This window comes from Dipodomys spectabilis, unplaced genomic scaffold (genome assembly GCF_019054845.1).
Source record: "Dipodomys spectabilis isolate Male_0828 unplaced genomic scaffold, ASM1905484v1 ptg000003l, whole genome shotgun sequence".
NCBI lineage: Eukaryota > Metazoa > Chordata > Mammalia > Rodentia > Heteromyidae > Dipodomys > Dipodomys spectabilis.
In genome coordinates, this window is record NW_024870680.1 from 6,722,762 (window position 1) to 6,742,127 (window position 19,366).

The following is a 19,366-nucleotide window of genomic DNA, read 5'->3' on the forward strand; positions in this document are numbered from 1 at the left end:
CAACATAATCAAATTTTAATAATTTTAATATCTAGAACTAGATTTCTAGATTTAATTATTAGACTAACACTATTTCATATTTCACAGTTTATATGAATACGTGCAAAGTTAATTACTCACCTCTACTTGTCTCTATAGATGTATAAAAGTATATTGGGAGGCAGCGTATAACTGGGTCTGTGTAACTTTAAAAATCTCTGATATCATAACATTTCTTCCTTCAGAATGGGAATGGTATCCTGTCCAAGTAATTCCAAGACTTTTATGAATTCCAAATTTATATAAATTTACATCCATTTTTGCAATGAAAGAAAAATCAAGAAAGTTTATTTAAAATTACTTCACTGATTAGTACCGTCTCACAAACACTCCCCCAGAAGACAATTTCTTTTTCACTCGCCTCTTCTCTTTGCTGGACTCACAGGACTCTTCTTCCTGTAAACAAAGGAAAAGAAGGTCAAATTAAGTTCTTCATGGTGGCACTCATTTTTTCATTTTTCTTTTCTTTTTTTTTTTTTTTGGTCATGGGGCTTTGAACTCTGGGCTTGAGTGCAGTCCCTGAGCTCTTCAGCTGAAGATGAGTGCACTAGCACTTAGCCACAGTGCCATTTCCGGTGTTCTCATTGTTAGTTGGAGTTAAGAGTCTCAAGGACTTTCCTTTCCAGGCTGGCTTTGAACCTCGATCCTCAGATCTCAGCCTCCTGAGTAGCTAGGATTACAGGCATGAGCCACTGGTGCCCAGCCTTCATTTTTCTTCATTGTCTGTTTAAAAGGAAAAATGAACTGTGCTAAGTACTTTCAGCTCTGATTAAATCTCTTAGAAATCTGTGTAAATAAATTCACAAATCTGCCAAATCTTAAAATAGGAAGGTACCTTGAGAAATCAGTCAATCCTGTCTACCTAACATACCCCAAAAGATCACACCCTTGTATGTCTTCTACTTAGACTAACATTTCATGCCATACTGTTAGCTGAAATGTACAAATGAGGAAGAAAAGAAATCCCATCTTCTTTTCAAACCCCGCAGGACTGGGATTTACAGCTCTGGCCCTCTATTCCTTCTTTTATGGTTTTGCAACATCCCTTTACTTCTTTTGTCTTATCTTCTTTTCCCATGCCCTGATATTCACCAACATTTCTCATTTTCTTGGTATTCTCATGACCTAGCACAAAAGAATAAATGTTGTGGGAAGAATCAAGGGAAGGGCTGGAAACACAATGGATATTCACTATGTTGTAGTCAAAAATTCTCTGTACTTATTAAGGCATGATAGATGTGAACACAGGCTCTAAGGACAGGACAAGGCACCTCTCTGGGAGACACAAACATGGCAAGAGTTCTTCCCTGAAAGTGCCCCTATTCATCCCTTTGCTGATGAGCTTAGGTAGCTTAATTCACATATAAGAGCATGTGAAAATGAAATAATGTACCATTATCAAAACCACCTGGAGAAAAAAGAGCCATGCCTCTGTTCCTTCTTTTTCCCTTAGCTACAACCTTGCTATCATCCAAGTTTTTAAAGACAAAATTGTCAAATTTTTCTTATCCACACAGTAAGATAGAGAAGGGGAGAGGTTTCTAATGGTAGTAACAAGTGATATAAAAAGTACAGACTTTGTGCTAAGCAGTTAGGTTGAGATCATGGCTATGTATCTAACAAGCTGGGTAACTACAAATTATGTAACTGACACTAATTTCATAATATGAGGGTAGCATTTCCTGAATATAAAGTCTCATGCAACAGCATGTAAGTACTTGATACCTATTGTTAATGATGACTAAGATATTATGAAAGTAATCAGTAATCTCTTAAAATTTAAAATTTCAGTACCCAGGGTACAAATAATGAGATACTCTGGAAGCAGTATTAAATACCTGGTAGGAGAGAACATATATGATTAGGGGTATTCAGTAACGGATGACAAATGATTCCCAGGCAATTTCAAGAAACCACATTGATGAGGAGACTTCAGGTATAAGGACAAAATGAACAATGGCTTGGCAGTAGGAAAGTGGAGTTTAAGTTCATAAAAGAATAAACAAAAACAAGATTGGCATGGTAGATTAGAACTGCCAAACTGAGGAATCAGTACTTTATACAGACAAGGAAGATTTTTCAACCCAAAACAAGATAACCAAGTTCACTACAGTGAATAAAACAGCTTGAAGCAGATATAGACACCTATAGGGAAGCAACAAATGTGCAGTACCTGCTCCTGTCCATGAGCATGTATGAGTGGTCCATCTATGAGATGGCCTACTTTTCTGGGCTAAAGGAGAAAACAAAACTACCCAAGACTTTATGAATGCGAAACTGGGTAAATAGGAAAACAGTAATACTGCTAATTTAAATATAGAGCAGGGTTGGAGAATGGGGGATCTGCTCTTGGTGTTGAGTTTAGTTCTAAACATTTTTCAGTTACATGGCCCCAGGGATTTTTAGGTAGCAGTGTCCAGCTGGCAATGAGAAACACAAGCAGGGGCTGAGTACCAGTGGCTCACACTTGGAATCCTAGCACTCAGGCTGTGATCTGAGCTTTGTAGTTCAAAGCCAACCTAGCAAGGAAAGTCTGTGATGCGCTCAGCTCCAATTAACCACGAAAAATCTAGAATTGTAGCTGTGTCACAAGTAGTAGAGCACTATCTATAAGCACAAAAAGCTAAGGAACAATCTCCAAGCCCTGAGCTCAAGCACCAGGACAGATACAAAAAATAAAAAAATACAGGTAGAGTGCCTTGGTAAGGATACATGACTAAAGTCTAAATCTGATAGTCTCTCACACAAAAATAAATGGAAGCAAAGATTCTGAGTTTGTTCCTGTTTCACACTAGATCTTAAATAGATACTCATTTTAGCCAGGTATGGTGTCACATACCTGTAATCCCAGGCTAAGGCCAAACCAGTAAATTAGAAAGACCTTATCTCAAAAAAAAAGCTATGTCAACTTATATGCTTTTGATAGTCTTAAAACTACTGAAGTTTTCCAAAATGGATTCCATTCAAAGCACTTGATTTTTGTTATTTAGAATATTAAAATATACATACTCTCTACTGTCTCAGACTTATAATTGTTCCTTTGCCTATGAGGAATATCTTTTCATTATATGGTATATAAACTAGGCTGGTGTGAGGGGCTTTTTTGGGGGGCATGGGTGTAGATGTATACAGATAATTACAAATAGAGATATTGGGATGTTTCTTTAATTCAGACATCAGCTCTACAAAGTATATATTATCTGCAGTTAACTACTGAGGTACAAAGATATTAAATGACTTAGCCAAATTAAAAATGGTTTAGTGCAGGGATAGCACCCAAGCCCAGAGTTCAAGCACCATGACCGACAAAAAAAAATGGTTTTTAGTCAAGAATTAAACTCAATTAGCCCAACCCATACCTTTAGCCAGTTTTATAGTTTTGGTTTTTTTTGGTGCCAGTCTTGAGGCTTTAACTCAGGCGCTGAATTCTGTCACAGCTTTTTTGAGCTTTTTTGCTCAAGGCCAACACTGAGCACTTGAGCCACAGCTCCGCTTTTGAGTTTTTGGTGGTTAATTGGAGATAAGAGTCTCATGAACTTTCTTGCTCAGGTTGGCTTTGAATCACAGTCCTCAGATCTCAGCCTCCTGAGCAGCAAGGATTACAGGCATGAGCCCAGCACTTGACCTTCTTGTATACTTTTTAATCAAGAAATGTAAATGTGTTAAGATCACCAACCACAGGCACGAAGCTGGGGACCTGAGTTTTCTCCAGGTTTTCCTTGAGTTGATCCACCTCTGCTCGATATTCATCCAGTTGACATTCTAACTTTTCTCTGCGGAGTCGTTCATACTCCAGCTGCCCCTGCAGCTCTTTGATAGTCCTATCAAAAAGAAAATGTCTTTCAATCAACTTCTAGTCTCAACTAGCAAAGGCAAATAAATCACTTATTGAACAACTAATGTATTCGGGATCCATGAGCAGCAAACATTCTAAGTACTGGAAATAAGTGGTGAACTACAGCCCAAATCTGCCGTCCTTCACTCAGTAATGGAAAAAAAAAAAAAAAAACAATAAAGACAGGAAGTAATAAAACAGATATGACAGAAAGCAACAAGTCCTAAGAGGAAAACAAATAAAGTAGCATAGAAATGCTAATTTACAATGCTGTGGAGGGGGTAATTAGCACTTCACATACAATGGGTAAGGAAGACCTTACTGACCAGGGCTCTTTGGGCAAAGTCCTGAAGGAAAACAGAGAGAACCATTTAAACATTAGAGGAAGGGCATCCAGACAGGGAACAAGTGCCTTTGCACTTGTTGAAATGCCTGAAGAAATGAAAGAAAACCAGAGGCCAGTAAAGCTAGAGTAGTTTAAAGAGAGAATAGAACAGATGGAAGGTCAAAGCCTTGGCTTTTACTGTTAGTGAAATGGAAAGCCATTCATGATTAAGCAAAGAAAAAGCTCAAAATATCAAAGGACTCTCATCTAGGTTTGTTTTTTTGTGGGGGGGGGGGCGGGATGTTGGAATTGGGGTTAGAACTCAGGACATTACGCTTCATAAGCAGGCACTCTACCATCTGAGCTATAACCCAACCCTTTTTGCTTTTTTTTATTTTTCAAATAGGGTTTCTTATGCCTTGAGTGGGCCTCAGACCATCATCTCCCCACCTATACTTCCTATGTAGCTGGGATCAAAGGCACATGGAAGTCTTGCTAACTTTTTGCCTGGGCTGGCCTCTAATCACCCAAGTAGCCAGGGTTACAGATATGAGCTATCATGCCAGCCCTCTCTTTTATTTTAATGTGATTTCTCCAGATGAGAACAAGATATAGGGCCAGGATTGGGGTACAGGGACAGAAATCTGGTAGAACTATAAAGAGGATATTAGAATAATCCAGAAAAGAGATGTTGTAACTTGAATCAGATTTTGTTTTTCATTTTGTTTTGTTTTCTATCTCTGGTAGATGACGAGAGAGAACAGAATGCCAAGTCATACTGGACTAGATATCAGGTCCCAAGGAAGGAAACCTCAGGAGTTCTGTTACATTAGGAGTTCTGTTACAAATATGAGTGGGGTTAAAATTCTAATATCTAAGAATAATGTCAACCTTGGTGGCAGAAAAGAACAACAAGCAAGAAGAGGCAATTATCCCTAGGATAGAATAATCCAGCTACATTTTGTACGTTGTCAGTTTGATATACCTAGTAGAAACAGAAAAAATAATCAAAAGAACATACCTCAAATCAGTATTTATCTACTTCTTTTACAACTATATCTAACTATAACTGTATATCTAGCTATATACTCTATACAATAATACCTATATATCAAACTATGTCTATATCTGTATCCCAAGGACAAATGTCTTAAAACACAACATAAAATGGAGCACAAATGTCAGAAAAGAATTCATTGTCACTGGAATTCAAAGCAACAGTGCCATACTCTTAATAGGAAACTACATTCTGATATAAGAGCTAAAGCAATCCTTTCCCAAAAAATTCTTTCCAAAAATCACATTCTAATATGATAACTATTTCACATTAATAAGCTATATTATGACCATTAGAGTAAAAGTCCCCTGAGGGCTTTTAAAATTGTAGTGAGCTTAAACAGAGTTGAAGTCACAGAATAAGAATAAAATACTGGGCTGGGAAGGTAGCTCAGTGGTAGAGCACTTGCTGTGTATGCATGAGGCCCTGGGTTCGATTCCTCAGCACCACATAAGCAAAAAAAAAAAAAACCAGAAGTGGCGCTGTGGCTCAAGTGGTAGAGAGCTAGCCTTGAGCTGAAGAGCTGAGGGACAGCGCCCAGGCCCAGAGTTCAGGTCCCACAACCGGACCAAAAAAAAAAATACTAACTCCACTACGAGATCCTTACTTTTTGACTCTATATTAGTTCTCAGTTTCCTAATCCATATAGTGAGACAACAGCTCATGGAGATAAGATATGCTGCTTATCTAGCATCTGACATGTAGTAGCGCTTAGAAGTAATACAAGCACCAGGAATGATAGTGCAGTAGACTGCTTTAGAAAGTAAGAAGATGAAATCAAAGTTTAAAGCTGATTACTAGGAAATAATTGCTGTACTGTGGTATATTTTTCTATGCTACAAAGAATCTAAGAACTTTGAGCTAAGCTCTTAGATCAAGACCAATAACAAAAATATACTACATCTCTCAAAACACAGCAGTTTTAGGGCCAATGATCAGCAACTTATATGAGGTGATTCATGAGAAACCAAGAAACATACACACACCTTTACCATAGCTTCCTATTGTCTAAAATCCCACTAAGAGGTAACAGAATGGCTCACAGTAACAAGGTAGTCTTTATTGAAGATTTAGATGTTATGGTGAATATCTTTACCAGTCCTCTTCCTGAAGCAACTTTCAAAAGCAGAGGAAGAAAGAAATAGGAGGCTCTACAGGTTGAAAAACACAAAACCAAAAGATAAGTCAGAGAACACAAAGGAGGAACAAGGAAATCCATCTGCAGCTCACAGTTCTCTTTTACAGACCATGCTGTTTCCTGTTCACACGAGAGAACAAACAAGTAGAAGCAGCAGAAGGAAAGAAACATGAGACACCCTCTATTCTAGTAACCATTAATAAACCACAGAGGTACCCAATGTTCATGGATCCAATATAAGATGCAGGAAGCGAGCTATACAACTGCTGACTGCCTCCAGAACCAAGAGCATTCTTGGATGGGGACTATATCAGTGAAACAAAGTGGGTTTCATAGCAGTAAGAGTGGGCCATCCCATCTGATGGAGATATTTACAGACTGTGTAACTGTACAGATTGAACAGTTTAAACCATCTGGGGTCTTGTTATGTGCTACTAGTTTATGACTGTAATCCTCACTATTTAGGAGGCTGAGACCTGAAAGATAACAGTTCAAAGCCAGCCCAGGTAGAGAAATCCAATGTACTCATTATCTTGCCCATCTAATTGTAACCCTTCTGTACAGTATTTTCACAATAAAAAATAAATAAAAATTTAAAAAAAGAAAGAAATCTGTAAGACTCCATCTCCAATTAACCAGCAAAATGCTGGGCTATAGGGAAAGGTCAAGTGGTAGAGGTAGTATATCAGCCATGAGCAAGAAAGCCAAAGGTATACATGAGACCCTGAGTTCAAGCCCCAATACTGGTACATGCACACATACATGCTCATGTGTGCACACACATGCACGCACGTCCGCACACACACACAGGCCATGGTCTTAAAGAATGACAGTTTGGGAGATTTTTGTACAGCAATGTGATTACATGTAATACTACTGGGATGTACACTAAAAAGTGGTATTTTACATTTGGGGGCATTTTTATCATAACTTTAAAAATCTTAACTCCATCTTGAGGATTTAAATGGAAAAACAGGATAGAACTTTTGTTGGCATAAAAGAACAAGTTTCTGATCTACATGGTTTTTTGATAGGAACAAAAATATAAACCATGAGTTTTAAGGATATTACTTTTCAGACTCAAGCTGTTCTTTCTTCTGCTTGAGATCCTCTTCTGTTATTCCACCCAAATGTCTATAGTTGCTCTCAGCAATTTCCAGGAGGTGTCTCAACTCTACGATTTTCTTATAAGCTCTCACTATAAGACAGAATTGAATAAAAACACAATTTAGAGAACAGCTCTTGTTACCCACAGCGTGTTGGTCTTCTCACTTTCTTGTAGAGCCACCATATGGTTTGAGTGGGGTTTAAAGGAGGGGAGCCCACACACTGACAGACACTGAAGAGTAAATAGCAGTGACAGAGTTTCAGATGTGCAAGCAATGAAATGCCAAGATGGAGGATTCTTCCTCTGCAAAAGCAGGCTCTGGAGTAGATTATGATGACAGTTGTTAACTTCATAGACAAAAAGGTTCACAAAAACTGACAAGGCCTACAAGTATATTACAGAACTATAGACAATCTACTTTATGTTAGAAATTTGAAAAAACTAATGTTGGCATCTCCCAATTCCAATTCTCCCTTGGTTATATTCAATAGAGCTCTTCTCCCTGGAGAATGAGTTTCTACCTGACAAAAGTTCTAAGAATTCCTTAATACTTTCTGGGAGAAAAAATAAGCAAGAAACCTAGACATAAATTCAATTGTTTTCTTAGAAAATGAAATTCTAGTATAACTAAGTCTTCCTGCCAGAAAAGACAACTGAAATTTCTGACCCTCTACCAGATACTAGGCACTACCCTTTCTTTAATTATTATAACAGTTCCATCAGGGCAATATGATATTAATATGCTCATTTTCATAGATCAACTACCTGAGGTTGAGAGTAACATAGTAGGAAGTGGCGAAGCTCTGACGTCTGAGTCCATGGCCCATATTCCCCTCACTTACACTGCCTGTCTCTCAGTTCCCAGATTCTTTTTATGTTTCTTCTATGAAGAGAGCCACAGAAATAGATCTTCTCATCCATTAGTACAAACCATTATAGCTTTCTGAACAAATACCATGGGAACTGAAACTAAAGTATGTAGCATTTTAAAACACTCCATGTCTGGTACACAGGCACTATAGAAGGAAATCTAAAAGCCTTGCCTCTAAGTCACTGTATGACTTTAAACAAAACAGCTTCTCTGAATCTCAGGCTCTTTATTTATCAAATAATGATTTACAGTAAATGAGTATTTCTTGAGATATAAACCAAAGATGATAAAAGGATTCTCTAAATTGCAAATAATACAGAAGTGTAAACCATTACTGTTAGGATCTTGAAGAATAAATTCAGAGGGTTTTGGTAGTGGAACTTCTCTGTATTATATTCTAGATTGTGTGTTTGTTAAAATTCATAAATATACAATATACATATATACAATATACATAGAAAAAAGAATTCACTAGAAGGAAAGCATTTTATCAGCAGCTGAATCATCAGCAGAAAAGCTAGAGAAATTAATATTTGCTATAATTCCTAGACTTTTATTTAATTCATATATTTCAATAATGAACATAACATTGTCCTGCTGACTTCTGGATCCCCATTTCTGTCAGTCTGATAACATGACCCCTTGAGAAAAAAATGTACCCCACCTTTACCTACTAGCTAATTTAGAATAAATGACAATCTATTTGTTATAGGCTGAATGTCTTTCTCCCAAAATTCATATGCTGAAGCCCAAACCACCAATGTAACATTATGTGGCGATAAGATCATTGAAAGTTGATTAACATTAGATGACAAGAGGCTAGGGTCCTACTCCCCATGGGATTAGTGCCATATTTAAAGAAAAGACACTGGAAAGCATCTCTTTCCCTCAACACCCTTCCACCCCCCCACACCCCGTCATCTTTCTCTCCTTCCCTTTCTTCCTGTCACTACTTCCTCTAACTCCCCTCTCCCCATCTGTGGCCATATCAAAGGGAGAGAGAGAGCTTTCACCTGAAAACAATCCTGCTGGATTCTGACCTGGGACTTCACAAACTGTAAGCAAATAAATATCTATTCTTTAGGCATCAAAGACAAAGACACACTTAAGTAGACACACAAAGACAAAGGTAAGTATATTGAAGTTATCCTAACTGGGATAATCATGAAAATAGAAACTTTGGCATATATGTTTCCATATATGGAGACATAATATGGTTAATATGAAAGAAAAACTGTGAAAACGAAAACTTCCATTCTCTCCGTACGAAGGGAAATGGACTTTCCACACCACTGGAAATAACGGATGCACAGTCAAGGCTAATGGGATCCTGGCTTGGATTTCCTCCAATTTCCAGATAAGACATGATCTTACCAATCTGGATCAGCTAAAGAACCAGAAAATATATAAAAATTTTACCTTAAAAAAGAAATGCATAGCAGGGTGCAGGTGGCTGTAATCCTAGCTACTCAGCTACTGTGATCTGAGGATCACAGTTCAAAGCCAGTGGTGCAGGAAAATCCATGAGATTTTTATCTCCAATTAACCACCAGAAAACTACAAGTGGCACTGTGGCTCAAGTGGTAGAGTGCTCGCCTTGAGCTGAAGAGCTGAGGGACAAAGCCCAAGCCCAGAGTTGAAACCCCACGACCGAACCAAAAAAAAAGGAAAAAAAAAAAAAGAAATGCATAGACTGTACATATAAGCACTCCTAAAATGACAATGCAAGTTTCCACTACAAAAAAGTTAAAGCAAAACAAGAATGGAGGTTTACCAGTATTTCACAGTTAATCATATGCCTATGTCAGAGATTCTAGGAGCTCAGGAAACTCGTGCAGACAATTATGCATCTGCTCTTGTAGAACTCAAGTATCATACCAGGAATTTCATCCATACTCGTGATTGAGTATGTTCTCAACTAATTGATAACCAATCAGAAATGTCTTGTTCTTCCCCGCCCTCAGGGCTACTCTTTACCTAGAAGCTACAGAGATCTAATTTTTAAACATCAAGCAAATCATACCATTCTCTACTACCTATGGCTTTCTATTTAAAAATAAAGCCTCATCCTGCATATAATCCTAGATACTCAGGAGGCTGAGATCTGAGGATTATGGTTGTAGTCAGCACTGACAGGGAAGTCTGTGAGATTCTTAACTCCAAATAAATCACACAGAAAGCTGTAAATGGTGCTGTGGCTCAAGTGGAAGACAGTGCTACCCTTGAGCAAAAGGAGCTCAAGGACAGCACCTAGGCCCAGAGTTCAAGCCTCAGGACTGGCAAAATAAATAAATAAAACCTTGATCTAAAAATCTTTATTGGCCTCCTATAATCTTACAGGGCCCCTCCTTTCCTCTGTAACCTTATCTATTACTACTCCCTTGGTCATTCTTCTGCAGACACAATGACCATGCTCAACTCCACTCATAGCTTTTACATAAATTGCACTCTCTACTTGGAATGGTCTCTCAAGACCTTCATACGGTTTATTCTCATCATTCAGGTCTGTTCACAAATATCACCTCAGAGTTACCTATTAATGCTACATTATTTTTCTTTTTTTGTCACATCTTCACCAACAGTTTTTTTTCTTGTAACAGTAACTATTCTTTAAAAAAAAAAATTGGGTGGTTGTACAGGGGATTACATTTAGTATGTCCTTTTATGTGTCAGGCACCCCTTCCATCATTCTCTCCCATCCCCTTCTACCCTCTCCCCCTGGATTCATGTTACCTTTTCCACTTCTGTTATCACATATGTACCAAGATTGTGTTTGTCCCCATTTCCTTGTCCATTCATCCCCCTCCCGATAGCTTCCCCCATTCAAACTTTGTTTCAGCTTTCTGATATTGTTTGTTAAAGAGTTAATTGGTCAAAGGAATTACGCCATGGATTTTTCAATCTTGAATATATTATACTTAAGTCAACCTGATCATATTTATATGCCTATGTCTCTGTGTATGTCTACATAGGAGGACTTCTTTTCTTCTTTCTCTTCCTCCCCTTACACCTCTCCCTTCCTTCCCCTCCTCCCTCTCCTCCTCCTCCTCCTGGGTGCTGTCCCTCAGCTGTCCATTAGCTCAAGGCTAGTGCTGTACCACTTGAGCCACAGCACCACTTCTGGTTTTCTGGTGGTTAATTGGAGATAAGAATCTCATGGACTTTTCTGCCCAGGCTGGCTTTGAATCGGGATCCTCAGATCTCAGCCTCCTGAGTAACTAGGATTACAGGCGTGAGTCACAAGCACCCAGCTCTACCTCATCTTCTTAACACATATATCTTATCAATTATTTATCACCCTCCCATCACCACCAGCATGTAAGTTTGTTCCTATGTGCTGCTCAGTTTCTCCTAACTACAAATGTCTGGAAAACACTACACAATAATTATTTGTTGCTATTATTAGCTGTAAAAAATTGTTTATAGCCTGGTACCAGGGCCTCATACCTATAATCCTAGCTACTCACGCTCAAAACTGGGAGGATCACATTTGGAGGAATAATCTTGATCTTATATTTGGAAAAGAAAGGAAGGCAAAAGCACTGGGACATGGCTCATGAGGTAAAGCACTTGTCTAGTAACTCCTAGTACACCAAAAACAAAAATACCAACCAAGTTGGTTTAGTTTGATTCCTATGGAGTACAAGTCAGCCTCAAACTTGTCGTCCTCCTGCCGCAGTCTCCTAAGCTGTGCTTACAGGTATATACCATCATGCCCATCTCTTGAGTTCTTTTTCCCTGTTTCATATGATGCATTAAAAAAAATTTGTCTTAGTAACTTCTACTTCTTGAGACTGTGCCTGACAGTTAATATTTTCACTTTATATTTTCAACAATCCCAACACAAAAATTTATAATTGATTCTTGCTGTCAAAACACATACAAAAAAATCAGTAGCTTTTCTGCATGTCAACAATAAGAAAAGTGAGGCTGAAATCAAAAAGCAAATCCTTTTTTTTTTTTTTAGTCATGGGGCTTGAACTCTGGGCCTGGGCGCTGTCCCTCAGCTCTTCAGCTCAAGGCTAGTGCCCTACCACTTGAGCCACAGTGCCATTTCCAGGTTTTCTGAGTGGTTTATTGAAGATAAGAGTCTCATGGACTTTGTTGCCAGGGCTGGCTTTGAACTGTGATCCTCAGATCTCAGCTTCCTGAATAACTAGGATTACAGGTGTGAGCCACCAGCACCAGGAAAGCCACTCCTTTTGTAATAGCCTCTAAAAAAATAAAATACCTGAGGGGGGTGCAGGGGTGCGGGGGGGGGGGGGGGGGAGGAGGGAAGATGGGAAGGGATGGGAAGGGGAAACAAAGGAGGAGGCAAAAATGCTTGCTTGATAAGAAATGTACTCATTATCTTGTCCATGTAATTGTAACCCCTTTGTATGGTATTTTCACAATAAAAAATAAAATAAAATAAAATACCTACGAAAAAACTTAACCAAACAGGTCAAGGACTTCTTTTTTTTTTTTTTTTGGTACTGGGGATTGAACCCAGGACGTTGCACTTGCTAGGCAAGCGCTTTGCCACTGAGCTACATCCCAGCCCGAGGTCAAGGATCTCTAATGATGAAAACTTTAAAAACTGCTGGGCGCCTGTAGCTCACACCTGTAATCCTAGCTATTCAGGAGACTGAGATCTGAGGATTGTGGTTCAAAGCCAGCCTGGGAAGGAAAGTCCACGAGACTCTTATCTCCAATAAACCACTCAGAAAACCGAAGTGGCACTGTGGCTCAGGTGGTAGAGTGGTAGCCTTGAGCTGAAGAGGGACAGTGCCAAGGCCCAGAGTTCAAGCCCCACAACTGACAAAAAATAAAATAAAATAGAATAGGAAATTAAAGCAGATATAGGAAGTGGAAAAAAATCTCCCATGTTCCTGGATTGGAAGAATTAACACCGTGAAAATGGCAATCCTTTTCCAAAACTATCTCAAATTCAATGTAATATATATCAATATCACAGAACATTCTTTAATGAAATAGAAGAAGCAAAAAAAAAAAAAAAAAGAAAGAAATAGAAGAAGCAATCCAAAAATTCATATGGAACAATAGAAGGCCCCAAACAGCAAAAACAATCCTCATCAGGAGGAACAATGCTGTACAGATATCAATACCACACTTCAAACTCTATTATAAAGCTGTAGTTACAAAAACAGCTTGGTACTGGCACAGGAAGAAGCCTGAGGACCAATGGAATAGAGTTGAAAACCCAGACATGATCCCACAGACCTTTGGCCACCTAATCTTTGATAAGGGAGCCAAAATTATCAGATGGAAGAAAGACAGCCTCTTCAAGACACATGGTACTAGCAGTATTGGCTATACACATGTAGAAAATTGAAGTTAGATTCTTATATATCACCCTGCACCAGAATCAGCTCCAAATGGATCAAAGAACTCAAGGGAAAGCAGAAACCCTAAAATATTACAGGAATGGATAGGGGATATGCTAGGGCTCCTCAGCAAAGATCAAAACTTCCTAAATAAAGATCCAGAAACACAAAAAAAACTCAAAGAAAGCCTGGGTAAATGGGATCACATTAAGTTGCAGTGCAAAGAACATAGCTAGCAAGATAAATAGAAAGCCCACAGACTCGGACAAGATCTTCACTATCTATACAACAGACAAGGGTCTCATATCAAAAATATACCTAGAGCTCAAAAAAAAATAATACCCCAATAACAAATGCAAAAAAAAAAAAAACCATCCCCTTAATAAGGGGGCTAAAGAATTAAAAAGAGACTTCTCTGGAGAGGAAATAAGAATGGCCAATAGACACAATAGTTCAACATCACTGGCCATAAAAGAAATGCAAATCAAAACAACATTGAGATTCCACCTCACCCCAGTTGGATTGGCCATTATCATTATTAGTATATGTCTAGGATAGTCTGGCAGAGAATCACAATAGCTCAATAGCTATGTACATATGACCATACAAAATGATGCTAATTGTAATGAACAAGACACGGAAACAACAGGCCTTTTTTTGGTTGTTAACTTTATTCTTGCCAATGTACTGTATCTGCTTACTTCTTTTATTTATTTATTTTTTTGGGGGAGGGGGTCCGGTCGTGGAGCCTGAACTCTGGGCCTGGGCACTATCCCTCAGCTCTTCAGCTCAAGTCTAGCGCTCTACCACTTGAGCCACAGCACCACTTCCGGCTTTTTTCTTTTTGCTTATGTGGTACTGAGGAATTGAACCCAGGGCCTCAGGCATGCAAGGCAAGTGCTCTGCCATTGAGCCACCTTCCCAGCCCTACTTCTTTTCATTTTATTTCATTTTTCTTTTTCCATTGGTTATCCCTGGCAATCACTGTCTTTGATTCTGGTACTCTGAGTCTTATATATACATTTATCTAACTTGGGGAAGGAAAGGGTAATAACAAAATGCTGAAACAAGGACAAAGAATGAGTGGGGAAGGAAGGGATAATGGGAGAAAAACAAAGGAGTAGGTATCAATGTTCGACAAGAAATGTACTCACTACCTTATTCATGTAACTGTAACCCCTCTGTACAGCATCTTTACAATAAAAGGAAGATATATAAAAAAGAAAAATAAAAATTTTAAGTGTAATATAGCAAAATTGAAAAAAACACATACCAATACATACATATATTAGCATGTATAGTACATATAAACTAATTTTATATATTATACATATATAATTTTCAGACATTATTTGCCTTACAGTACTTTCCAAACTTGTAGTTAAAAGTAGTAATGTTGGCCAGGCGTCAGTGGCTCATGCCTGTAATCGCAGCTACTCAGCAGGTCAAGATATGAGAATCTCAGTTCAAAGCCAACCCGGGCAAATAAAGTCCATAAAACTCTTATCTACAATTAACCACCAGAAAACTGGAAGTGGCACTGTGGCTCAAGTGGTAGAGTGCTCACCTTGAGCTGAAGAGAGGGACAGTGCCCAAGCCCAGAGTTCAAGCCCCATGACTGACAAAAAAAAAAAAAAGTAGCTATATTATTTCTGAGAAGATAAATCACAACAAAGATTACATACTTACTTCTGGCATCTGTTTTTTCAGATTCACTCAGACTTAAGTCATCCTTGGCATCAGTGCTTCCCTCAACACCATGCCTTATAAAAAATTTCATATCATTGTCATCAATTTCATTCAGATCATTGATGTCATATTTCTGTAATCCCTCTAATAGCTTCACTGCTGCCAAATGAGCAAATCTGTAGAAAGGAATCAACAGTTAGCCAGATTCACCATCTTCTTCATATTAAAACTGCAGTTTACACTTAGGCAATTCCACTCTGTAGGTTCTTCCATCAACTCATCTCACAGCCAAGGAACAAATCTACCTGAAGGTCAGTATCAATGTGACATATGACATATATTTATTATATAGGAAACTCAGTTACTTGACTGAGTATTGACTAACTAGTATTTATATGAAAAACTGATTCCCTAATTTTTACTGATAAAATCCACTGGAAGCCAGGTGCCAGTGGCTCACATATATAATCCTAGTTACTCAGGAGATTGAAATCTGAGAATCAAGGTTCAAAGGTAGCCCAGGCAGACAAACCCTTGCAACTCGTTTTTTGGTGCCAGTCCTGGGACCTGAACTCAGGACCTGGGTGCTGTCCCTGAGTATTTTTGCTCAAGGATAGCAGTCACTTGAGCCAGTAATCCATTTTTGGCTTTTTGGTGGTTAACTGGAGATTAAGAATCTCACAGACTTTCCTGCTGGGGCTGGCTTTGAAGAAATCCTCAGATCTCAGCCTCCTAAGTAGATAGGATTACAGGCATAAGCCACTGGCACCTGGCTCGTTAAGATTCTCCAATTAGCAAAAAAATAGAACTGGAGACATCGCTTAAGTGGAAGAGTGCTAGCTGCAATTTTTTTTAAAAATCTAAGCAAGATCTCAAAGCCTTGAATTCAAGACCCAGTACTGGCATACACAAGCAAGTATGCACATTTGAATGCACACACACACACACAATCCACTGGAAGTGGAGAGGCACTATCAAATGAATGTTGGTGTACACCAAATAGCACTACTCACTTGATTTGAGGATCAGAACTACCCTACTTTATTCTGTATATTTACTGCCTTAGGTTGGCCCAGTTCAGATGGTATATTTAGCTCTGGTTCCAGTTTTAGAGCCAACTATAGATCTAACCTCTTTATTTTATTTTAACCTTTAAGTGTACAAAGGAGTTGCCATTCATCAAAGTACTTACTATATGAATACAATGACTCTTGATCAATATCACTCTTTTCATTATTCTCCCTATCCCTTCCCCAAACCCACCCCCTTCTCTTAATTTTCATAATTTTATAGAATGTAATTGAATTTTAATCTTCATCCCTCATTCAACCCAAAGCATTTGGCAAGAGTTTGAAATTTAAGGAAAAAGTAATGGTTTGTCTAGTCCATATCTTCTATTCTCTTTGTTCTTTCTTTCTCATATCTCTGAACCTTCCAATAATAAATTCTTGGTTTAAGAGGTTTGTTGTTATGATTACATGAAACTTTTTTCAACAATTTTGCTATGTAGCATATTTAATACTGTCTTGGGACATAATTATAAACAAAAAATATTTTCCTCATAACTATATAATCACACACTTAACACATCCTTATCTATTATATATATCTTATATCTATATTATTTATAATACATATATCTAGATTTATCTATTATATCTATTATAAATAAAGTAATAAAGGTTAGTTGCTTAGAGTGTTTACCTAGTATCCCTGAATTCCTGGGTTGCATTCCCAACACTGTGCAAACAAAATTCATTAAGAAATTTATGTAGTTACTCAGGAGGCTGAGATCTGAGGATTGAGGTTCAAAGCCAGCCCAGGCAGGAAAGTCCGTGAGGCTCTTATCTCCAATTAACCACCAGAAAACCAGAAGTGCATGGTGGCTCAAGTGGTAGAGCATCATCTTGAGCTGAAGAGCTCTGGGATAGCACCCAGAATTCAAGCCCCACACCAACAACAACAAAAAAAAGAAACAAACAAACAAAACTTATGAAGAACATTATATAGTTGAGAAAGGAAGAGAACAAAGAAAGACATTGGATTATAAGTATCCAGAGCACATTTCTGCATCTTGAAATAAAAATATCAGGCGTGAGGATATAGGGAGAAGTGGAATGGTATAGGAAGGCACTGGAGCACATTTTTTACAGTAGACTGAAGAAACAGCTGAAATCCATAAATATTAGACTTTAGATTTGGAAAGAAAAAAAAGAACACTAATATTGGGCACTCTGCAACACAATGCCTAATGTTAAGCCAAAAAATGTCTCAGTGAGCTCCATAGGCACAAACATACGATAAAGACAAAAGATCTTGTCCACAGGACTGGAAACAAGACTGGAAAAGGGTTCCCTGCAATGCCTAGCTTGCTTACAGGTGCTGTGGTGAGTAATCATTTTAAAGTAGAGTCTTACCATCAAATCTTATGGAGAGCAGGGATGGGATAGCATTTTTATATTTTCAAGTCCCAACTTCCTCTCCCCTTTACTAGCTAAAAAGCAAGAGTCAGTGTGGGTCTCCAAAATACTGGTTGTAACTTACATGCAGGCTCAAAGACTTGTAACTACATGGTAGCCATTGCAGGCTGAGGGGCAAAGGAGGTAAAGAGTACTTGCATTTGGAAATTCCATTTGGGAAGATGAGAGACCAGGTGTATGTGGATATATGCTGGGGCAGAAAAAGGTGTGGTTAAGATCACTTAGTAGCCATACCTCATACCCTGCCCCCAGAATAGAGTGCTTTGATCCCTTCTCCACTCTCAGAGCTCCAGAGACATTTGGTAGAAATGGAGACACACTTGAAACCCTCAAAATGAGAAAGCTGGAGGAAAATCCACATAACTCTACCACCTCTCCTCAGCAAGAAAGAGCTATTGATTAGTCTGGTTTGTTGTTGTTTGGTTTGTATTTGCTTTGTTTTCTTCAATATTATTTCTCAAATCTACATGCCATATACTTTTCTTCTTTTTTCTATCTTGCTTTTCTCTTTTCCTTTCCCTATTCTCCCTCTTTTCTTTATCATTAAGACTTTATTATTCATTTTTACCTACCTACTCCAGGTACCAGTAGCTCATACCTATAATCCTAGCTACATGAGAGCCTGAGATGAGGACTGCAATTTGAAGCTAATCCAGCAGAAAAGTTCACAAAGACCCCTTCCCATATGAGAAATGTGTTGTAGCTCACTCCTATCATCCTAGCTATGTAGGAGGTTGAAACAGAGACTGAGGTTCCAGGTCAACCTATGAAGAAAAAAAGTCTGTGAGACTTCACATCACGAGAAGTTGGAAGTAGTAACCAACTATGATGGGATGTGAGAAGTAGGATTATGGTCCAGGCATACATCTTACACCCCAGGAAGGAAGCAAAACACTGTCTCAAAAATAACCAATGCAATGTTAAACTCAGAATGCAAGGAGATATGACAAAGTAAACAGGACTAAAGAAACAAAGGACCTCTTCTTAATTTGTTGTACCATTTCAAATAATTCCATGTTTTTGACCTCACATATGATATGTACATGTACACATCTGAGGAAAGCTAGGAGGAAGGCACAGAATCAGAGGGAAACGGGGGGTGGGGAGGCGGGGAGGATACAACAGAGGGGCCATCAGCTACATTGGACATTGATGAAAGTGAACTAAGCAACTCAAGGGCAATGGGAGGGAGGAAATGAGAGAGAAAGAGAGAACAGCTTACACTAAGCAAAATGAAAGAAATGTACATATTACCTGATTTGGGAAAAACAGCTGCAGTGTCAAAGTTTGTAGTGTCCATAAGCTTTATAGACCATGATAATGACAATACACCTTGTGAAGGTTAAAATGTGTTTGTGACTTTAAGTATCACTATCCCACAATACTATGAAATTAGTGTAATTTATGTAATCACTTGATCTCAGTAAAAAAAAATAAAAATAACCAATGCAAAAACAGGCTGTGGGTGTGGCTATGCAACAGAGTCCCTACTTGCCT

The 19,366-nt window shown here is 38.4% G+C and overlaps 1 protein-coding gene across 1 annotated transcript in view; it reads right to left on the reverse strand.

Moving 5' to 3' along the window:
- Positions 1-305: 305 nt before the first annotated feature.
- The window catches only part of Ankrd42 (ankyrin repeat domain 42), a 52,735-nt gene continuing 33,674 nt past the window's right edge, over positions 306-19,366 (reverse strand). Inside the window, exons 10-13 of the mRNA XM_042686704.1 lie at positions 15,390-15,565; positions 7,466-7,592; positions 3,716-3,860; positions 306-435 (exon numbers count right to left, since the gene is read on the reverse strand). Coding sequence (XP_042542638.1) covers positions 349-435; positions 3,716-3,860; positions 7,466-7,592; positions 15,390-15,565 — 535 coding nt within the window. The 3' untranslated portion in view covers positions 306-348. The remainder of the gene's footprint in view (positions 436-3,715; positions 3,861-7,465; positions 7,593-15,389; positions 15,566-19,366) is intronic.